General features: G+C 43.2%; 1 protein-coding gene across 1 annotated transcript; it reads right to left on the reverse strand.

Moving 5' to 3' along the window:
- Positions 1 to 2,637: 2,637 nt before the first annotated feature.
- On the reverse strand, positions 2,638 to 7,518 carry mchr1a (melanin-concentrating hormone receptor 1a). The gene is made up of 2 exons (XM_060046656.1): positions 7,088 to 7,518; positions 2,638 to 5,953 (listed from the first exon to the last, which is right to left on the reverse strand). Exons 1-2 carry the CDS (start codon positions 7,146 to 7,148, stop codon positions 4,884 to 4,886), a joined length of 1,131 nt encoding a protein of 376 aa, XP_059902639.1. The 5' UTR covers positions 7,149 to 7,518; the 3' UTR covers positions 2,638 to 4,883.
- Between the last annotated feature and the right edge of the window lie 1,931 nt (positions 7,519 to 9,449).

Below are 9,449 nucleotides of genomic sequence, written 5' to 3' on the forward strand. Positions count from 1 at the left end.
CTTCCTGCTTGTTGCGATGCAAGATGACCCGCTTTCCCACTTTCCAGTATCGTCAGAGCCCGAGTCGCGTCACAGTGCTTAAATTTGCATACGTGATCTGATTGGATGACGGATCCGTTGCTGCCGAAAAAGTTGAAAATTTTTCAACTTCTTGACTGAGCCGAAGGCTCCAACGGAACGGACGGATCCACAATGCATTGCGCGTTCGTCCCCATTCAAAGTCAATGGGGATCAGTCAACGGACGGAGGTAGTGGGCACGGGCGTAACAGGTTCACTACTCAAACAAGTTCACTCCTCCATCAGGTTCACTACACTACCAGGTTCACAACTCTACCAGGTTCACTACTCTTCAGGTTTACTACTCTACCAGGTTCACTACTCTACCAGGTTCACCACTCTATCAGGTTCACCACTCTACCAGGTTCACCACTACACCAGGTTCACTACTCTACCAGGTTCACTACTCTAACAGGTTCACTACCACTCCACCAGGTTCAACCCTCTACCAGGTTCACTACTCTACCAGATTCACTACTCTACCAGGTTCACTACTCTACCACTCCACCAGGTTCACTACTCTACCATGTTCACCACTCTACCAAGTTCACTACTCTACCAGGTTCACTAATCTACCACTCTACCAGGTTCACTACTCTACCAGGTTAACTACTCTACCATGTTCACCACTCTACCAAGTTCACCACTCTACCAAGTTCACTACTCTACCGCTCTACCAGGTTCACTACTCTACCAGGTTAACTACTCTACCAGGTTCACCACTCTACCAAGTTCACTACTCTACCGCTCTACCAGGTTCACTACTCTACCAGGTTCACTACTCTACCAGGTTCACTAATCTACCACTCTACCAGGTTCACTACACTACCAGGTTCACATCTCTTCCAGGTTTACTACTCTTCCAGGTTCACTACTCTACCAGGTTCACTACTCTACCAGGTTCACTACTCTACCAGGTTCACTACTCTACCACTCTACCGGATTCACCACTCTACCAGGTTCACTACACTACCAGGTTCACATCTCTTCCAGGTTTACTACTCTTCCAGGTTCACTACTCTACCAGGTTCACTACTCTACCAGGTTCACTACTCTACCAGGTTAACTACTCTACCAGGTTCACTACTCTACCAGGTTCACTACTCTACCAGGTTCACTACTCTACCAGGTTCACTAATCTACCACTCTACCAGGTTCACTACACTACCAGGTTCACATCTCTTCCAGGTTTACTACTCTTCCAGGTTCACTACTCTACCAGGTTCACTACTCTACCAGGTTCACTACTCTACCACTCTACCGGATTCACCACTCTACCAGGTTCACTACTCTACCAGGTTCACCACCAATGGGCACAGGTTAAACCAGCTATCATCACACACACTCTTTATGCGACAAACATGTAGGAATAAAGTTAAGCACATAGATAATGGTGTGACATGCAAGAAAAGTTAAATTCCACTTTGTGCCAAGGTGACAAGACATAACTTAGTTCACCACTATTTATAATTGTTAACCTTTTCCTACAGGCTTGTTGCACAGAAATGATTCATAGGCTGTGTTCAAGGATAGATAGATAGATAGATAGAGAGACGGACAGACAGACAGACAGACAGACAGACAGACAGACAGACAGACAGACAGACAGACAGACAGACAGACAGACAGACAGACAGACAGACAGACAGACAGACAGACAGACAGACAGACAGACAGACAGACAGACAGACAGACAGACAGACAGACAGACAGACATTCAGAAAGACAGACAGACAGACAGACCGATTTTGTACTCAAATGTTTTTTTCACGTATTTTAGGAACTCAAAGAAGGCTGAATCTCCTTTATGCATGCCATTTTCTCAACCAGGATGACAGGGTGCCACCCTACAAAGTTGTATTAATAAGGTACTGCAATTAAACAAAATGATTGGCAGTATTTTCAGTACGTTGCAATGTAAAGAATATTACTGCAATATGTAAAGCAACATTTAAAGGTTGTTTTTTTCTGTGAGTGATAATTGTTCATTGAGTAACAATTTCAGAAGATGTGAAAAAATTATTAATTTCCTATGTTCTAGTAATTATAAATGGCTTCACTAAGAGTGTTATTACTTTATTTTGTCTGATATGATATCATGATATCATTATAACTATGTTTACTCTTTTGAGTGGCTGTACACAGTATATTATTACAGTACATTGAATGGTTGGATTCTATCGAGAGGAAAAAGATTTCCATCTTAATTGGGAAAGTGGGTACATCATACTTGCATCAACTCGGGAGAAGTGCAAGCTGACAAATGAAGCCCAACTGTCAGTAAGCACTATCATTATCCTAGAATGGAAACCAAACCAAACCATGCAATGCTTTTATTAGATTGGTAGGACAATGTAGAATGACAGAATTGCTGGATAATTTCATTGTGTCAAGAATAAGGTCATACTAACATTGGGTGGGTGGTTCTCTTAGGGGCAAAAATGGGCAACACTTTCCAAAATAATATTTAATAGTGTTGTCTTATTGTCTTATATATTATTGCCTTATTAAATAAAATATATACATTTCTATTACATCACATAATTGTAATACTATATTTAGAAAGCATAGTTGGGAAGCAAGTACAGCAAAGCTTATCACACTTATGTAATATAATGTAATTATAGTAACATTTAAAATTGTAAAGCAATGCAAGGGAGATATAAACAAAACAAGGTAAAACAAAACAAGGTAGTGGGGCTGACATGTAAACATGTTGTGCACACTTAAAAATGATTACGTTTTCATTTATAAATTATACATAAATAATTACTTACAAAATACAGTATTAATAGCATACACAAAAACTGTGTTCACTTTCTTATAAATTAGAATCAACAGCACAAAAGGATTAGGAGAATGTTCTACTTTTTGTTTTATTTACCTCCGAAGACACTACCGAAGAAAAACAAATATCATTTACACCATTTTTTTTACAACAAAGATCTTCAGAGGGTTAAATGGTTTATACATTGCACATTTTTCTATCAACTTAATAGCATAAATCCTTCAAATGACAAGTCAAAAGGTCTGTAGATGCAGAATTAACATGGTGTTATTCGTATCTTTTGATTTCATTATCTTTCAAGTCTTTTTATTTTCTCCACACTGACCAAATGAATAAAGAGGGACTACAGAGCCTTGTGGTTAAACATTCCAGGAGTTCTTTAGCACAGGGGCAAACACAGGTGTAGCTCTGCAGTTAACTATAATAAAAAATAAAAATAACTATAATTTCACCTGTGATCAACTTACTGACTCACACTTCTGAAATGTAGCTCAGCTTTTTATTGTATCCTTTTCTTCCCTATTTTTGTCACATCTATAAATTAATGTTAAAGGCTATTATCAATACAAATACAAATTTGCATTTATTTCTCTTGTGTAATTAAATGTAGCCATGAGAGACTTTGTGACTTGTTCAAATGAAGTGCAAAGAAAGAAGTAACACTTTTCAAGAGGAGCACATACTTATTTCCTGCATATTAAAGCTGCCGTAGGCGGGACCGTGGGAGGTCAGTTTTGGTATGGGGAAATGTAGTGGGGGCATGTAACTCGCCAGGAACCCATACAAACAGGCTTTATTGAAATGGTGCAAAATGGATCTTATTTTATTGAAACTGCTTTCTCTGTTACAGGACAGCATACTGGCATTGCATAGCACCCAGCACAGGCATACACTATCACCGCCAAGAGATGATGGCTACACTAATAGTTATAGACACAAAATGTTGCAACTGCACACAGATTGATACAAAGCAAACAAACTGCTAGCAAGGTAGCAAAATGTAAAACTTAGCTGTAGCCTTGGATCAAAATAGATTGTCTTGGTTTTTCTTCTTCATAGTAAAAATAAACACGTAAAATATAAAACTTTTGGACACCCAAATAAATAAAATAAAACATAATTATTGACGTTGCTGACATGGGCGTCAAAACAGGCTACAGGATGTTACCCTCCGGACAGAACACTACCGCACAGCATTTTAAACACATTTACCAAAAACATCATTCACAACTCAAAGTTCATAGGCTACATTAAACTGATCCACATATCACACAGATACAACAAATGCTATAAAACATCCTAAATGCACAGGCTTGCACATTACCTACATTTTCAAAAAACGGCATATTTACAGTAGGCATAATAGACAGGGACGGAGAGCGTTTTCGTTTTTTTGATCGTGAGTGGTATGACACATTCGTGCTTTCTTGCACTTTCCACGGTAATGGCTGTAGGTTCTGTTTTTGTTATGATTTTGCTCCAAAACACATCTTAACGATTATAGACCCACTGTGAGTGAGTTTTATTGACCAGTCTAGCAGCACTACAGAGATATTCTATACTAACATTTCCCAGTGAGACTCCCTTTTTCTCCACCACGGTTATCACACAAAGAAGTTACTTCCATCCAACTAATACTGCTAGTGAGCGTTTTTTTGAAAGCAAGGGGTTATGCTCTTTCTCTTTAGGTTTCTCTGATTGGTTAGAAGGAGGGGGTCTTAGCTGTAAAACATTAGAACTTACTTACTGCAGCTTTAAGGTTTGCTTGATATGATGCATCAACACAAAAAAAATATTGCCATTGCAAATAAACACAATGTATTTTCTGCTCTAAGCTACAATATTAGGCCTAATTGCAGCCAATAACAGTTTTTAAGCATGTGAATGTGAATGCGTGCTTTGAATAAATGCATGCAAATATAGCTTATAAAATGGTACCATCTTGTATGTTTCTTCTTATTTTTAGCTACCTGTTGCCTTACATTGGATCCAGGAGGGCCTGATCACTCAGACACAACGCACGGCTCTTGGTGTTCATCACAGTCCGTCTCCGGTGGCCTCGTTGTGGGGTTGGCCGGCCGGGGGCTGGGCCCCCCCGGGCACCAGTCTCAGGCTGACGTTGCCCCCGTTTGTGGTGCTCAGGTTAACCACCCTAAACTCCCTGTTCAGCGGCTTCACGGCCCTCAGGAACTGCCTCTTGAAGGTCTCGCTGAGGGTGAGGTACAGGAAGGGGTTGATGCAGCTGTTGGCGTAGCCCATGCTGATAGCGATGTTATAGGCGTAGGCGAAGGCAGCACTGGGCTTCTGCACCCCCAGGTGCACCAGCTGCAGGATGTAGTACGGAGCCCAGCAGGTGAAGAACGCCAGGCAGATGGCCACAGCCATGCGGGTCACCTTCCGGGTTCTCACCCTGAGGCTCCGGGGGGGCAGGGGAGCCACGCTGGTGGCCATGTGGTGCAGGATCTTGAAGAACACCAGGCAGATGATAGCCAACGGCAGCGCAAAGGCCAAGAAGAACTGATAGAGCGTGAACCAGTAGGTGGCGGTGGCGGGGTTGGGCAGCAACAGGGCGCAGCCCGCCAGCCCGCCGGGAAGCGGCATCAGGCCCACGTACATCCACACGGGGATGATGGTGACCAGGGACAGCGCCCACACCAGCCCGATGGCCAGGGAGGCCGCGCACGGCGTGCGGACGTGGTTGAAGCGGATGGGATGCACGGTGGCGAGATAGCGGTCCAGGGTCATGGTGGTCAGGATGTACGTGCTGACGATCTGACTGTTTGAGTCTAGCACCGTGATGACGGTGCACATGGTGGCCCCGAAGTGCCAGGCGCCGTTGCCCAGCAGCTGGTGGATCAGGAAGGGCATGCCCAGGAGGAAGAGCAGGTCCACAATGGACAGGTTGAAGATGAAGATGTCGGGGACGGTCTGCTTGGCGCGGCATTTGGTCTTCTTCAGGATGGTGTAGATCACCATGCAGTTCCCCAGGATGCCAAGGAAGCAGATGATGCCGTAAATGGTCGGGAGGATGGCACTGCACTGCAGGGTCGATTTTACAACTAGATACAAAAGGTCAAAGGTCAGATTGAAGGTCAAATGATAAACGGCTTATTAAATTGACTATGAGTGGAATCTGATTTTCCAATGTCCAAAGTCACGAGGTATGAATTTATCTTTTCTTTTTTATTTATCAATGTATCCTTCATCCTTTATTATTCTACAAACGAAGTTCAAAATCCAGTGCCATATGAGTCAGGTGTTTTATTCTCTGTGCTTTATGGGTTGCCTCAAGGAGCCAGCTTTATGGTGCGTTAGTAGGGTTGAGCACCGAAACTCGGTTCCAGTAGGGAACCGGTTCCGACGTAAACGGTTGTAACGAGATCGAATAAGAACGCACATTTCGGTTCCTCATAACGGTGCCTGCCGTTTTTTAACGCCCCCTAGTGCTGGGCAGTATCCCGGTTGACACTGAATAACGGTGTGTATTTTCGTTAGGATATGATTTTTGTATATAGCGCCATACCGGTGTATTTGATTGCACAACGTTCGGAACGCAGCGCTGCGCGACACTGTTTCAGACGGGACCCTTTTCAATGTTGCGCTAAACACGCATGGTACGACTACGACTTTCTTTATAGGTCCATGACTGCGAGGCGTGGTATTTCAGGCCGCGTGTGTGTGTGTGTGTGTGTGTGTGTGTGTGTGTGTGTGTGTGTGTGTGTGTGTGTGTGTGTGTGTGTGTGTGTGTGTGTGTGTGTGTGTGTGTGTGTGTGTGTGTGTGTGTGTGTGTGTGTGTGTGTGTGTGTGTGTGTGTGTGTGTGTGTGTGTGTGTGTGTGTGTGTGTGTGTGTGTGTGTGTGTGTGTGTGTGTGTGTGTGTGTGTGTGTGTGTGTGTGTGTGTGTGTGTGTGTGTCAAAAACAGAGTCTTAACCATGTATGACTTATTAGAAATATTGTGAAGGTTAGGACATGGTTAGCAATATAAAGATAAATTGAGACGATGAGTGCTTATTTAAAAGCATTCTCGTAGAATGGATGGCGTTGCTGCTGTGAGTAAAATACATTCAAGAGCAGATGCAGATGCGTCTCTCCAACAGCACACATGGCACAAAGAGTATTGCTCAAGGATACCTCCTGAGTAATGAAATAATCAAACGGAATAAAAACATATTGATGTATATGATATAGATCTAATTGAATGCAGAAATCGAGAGAGACTTGCTTGACTAGAACATATCCTACCTGTGGTCAAATTAGAATATCGGTAAGAAATATTAACCGAAGAATCGTTGAAGAAATCCATCAGTATTTCCAGCCAATTTTCCAAGACAGCAAAGGAAACTATATCAACCAGTTGCCCCAAAAAACGGTGTTTGAAGAAAATGTTTCAATCTTTCCCTCTTCGGAATAAAGTTATTTAGGTCGAAGAACCCATTAATGAAGTTTCTACGGATCTGTGGCGAGGGGCATCCATCTCAATTTGGCACCAATGTTGCTGAGGTGACAATCTCGTCCACTCAGAATCGTACTCAGAATGAAAGAGAACGGTTGAGTCTGCGCTTTATACAAACTCCAGGGTTTCTTTGGCACTGCCTGAAAATGTCAAATTCGGTTATTTCTAGACCACTTGCACTTGTACAACGTTGTTTTCATTTGCTACTTCTTCGGATGTGGCCTAGGCTACATGTGAAGAAGACAGAACATAAACCCTTCATTCAACTATAATATTAAGCACATGATCTAGTGATCTATGCTCACATCTCATCCTATGTGGCGATCTCTCTCCTGGCTGCGGATTACAGCGCGTTTGAAGGACTTCCATCAAGTGCGTTACCGCGCTCCGCCACTAGGTGGCCTTCATGCCCTTCATGTCTACACACGCACCTCATTGTTCCCTGCGATCATATTCAACCGGGCTGAGCGAGACAGACTGCTCTGCTCGTCTTTGAGTCATTAATTTACTGATTCTTTAACAAAACTTAACTTGGCACATCGAAACCTATGCGTAAAGGCATCACATCGAACCGTATTTCCACCTAAAAAAAATCCCCCTTATCGTCGATCCTTCTTCACTTCCCCTCGAAATCAAGTGTAGGAACCGAAACATGTTTTTTATTGAATAACTCTTGCTCGGGATGCAAGGGACCTGTTGCATTTCTGTTGGTCGGCCCAGGCCTCTGCCAACGTTTTTTAAAAAAAAAAAACTGAAAACTGAATTGTAATGAAATTTAATTTGTAATTTAAATGTAATATTAATATGTAATTTAACTAAATTCACAATTAATTTGACTCACAAATGACCTCATTCAGCAGACATAATATATTTGCAGATATTTAGATACTTTTGCTGCAATAAGCAGCTTGTTAATATCTGTGTGTGTGTGTTTGAGAGAGAGAGAGAAAGAGAGAAATGTTGAATGGGGTACAGGGATGAAGAAATGAGAAAGAAGGTAGCGAGTGAAAAGAGTATTGACTAGAGGTGAAAAGAAGGCCAGAGCATATGATGTTTGAGGCCTCATGCCCTACAGGAGCACATAAACACACCGTTGGCCATGGGCATGTCATTCAGCCTGACATAAGCACCGGAGAGAGAGACAATATAATAATAATAATAATAATAATAATAATAATAATAATAATTGATCTGTTTTTTATACCGCTTTTCTAAATACTCAAAGACGCTTTACAAATAAGAAAGGAATACATACAGACAGTACAGACACTCAAACAAAAGGGAAAAAATAAACAACACCACAAGGCAACACATTAAGAGAGCGGAGAGTGAGAGTGGAAGATGGCGGAGGATGATTTGTCAAATGTTGTAGGTGGTCCTGAAGAGATAGGTTTTAAGTTGACTTTCGAATGAACAGAGTGTATCAGAGTTTCGGATGGCCAGAGGGAGGGAGTTCCAGAGGGTAGGGGCGGCGATGGCGAAGGCTCTGTCCCCCAGGGTGCGGTACTCGGTCCTGGTGATGGAGGTGAGACGGTTGGCATCAGCGGAGCGTAGGCGGCGAGTGGGCGCCGCCTACGCTCCGCTGGGCGCCGCTAGGGATTTTGGGCCCCATGAAAATGATCTTTACTTAGTGTCATTATTTTTTCTGTATTATAATTTCATCATCATTAGGGGCCTCTCTGGGCCCCCCTCCATCATGGGCCCCTAGAATCCGTCTCCTTTACCCCCCCCTTTTCGGCGCCCCTGAGTGGGGGAGTGGCGATGGAGGAGACCTGTTATGTACGAGGGTGCAAAGTTGTTTAGCGCTTTGTAGGTGGTGAGGAGGATCTTGAAATTGATGCGTCGTTTTATTGGAAGCCAATGAAGTTGACGGAGGATGGGAGTAATGTGTTCTCTGGAGGGGGAGTAAGTAAGCAGTAGTGGATTATAGTGGATGGGAGGCCATACAGAATGCCATTGCAATAGTCGAGTCTGCAAGTGATGAAGACGTGGATTAGCGTTTCGGCAGCTGAGGATGAAAGAGTGGGTCGAAGGTTTGCAATGTTGCGGAGGAGGAAGGATGCTTTTCTGACGCTGTTTATGTGTGACTTGACCGAGAGCGTGGGGTCCATGATGATGCCAAGGTTTCTGACCAGGGGGGAGGGAGTGACA

This window comes from Gadus macrocephalus, chromosome 3 (genome assembly GCF_031168955.1).
Source record: "Gadus macrocephalus chromosome 3, ASM3116895v1".
Taxonomy (NCBI): domain Eukaryota; kingdom Metazoa; phylum Chordata; class Actinopteri; order Gadiformes; family Gadidae; genus Gadus; species Gadus macrocephalus.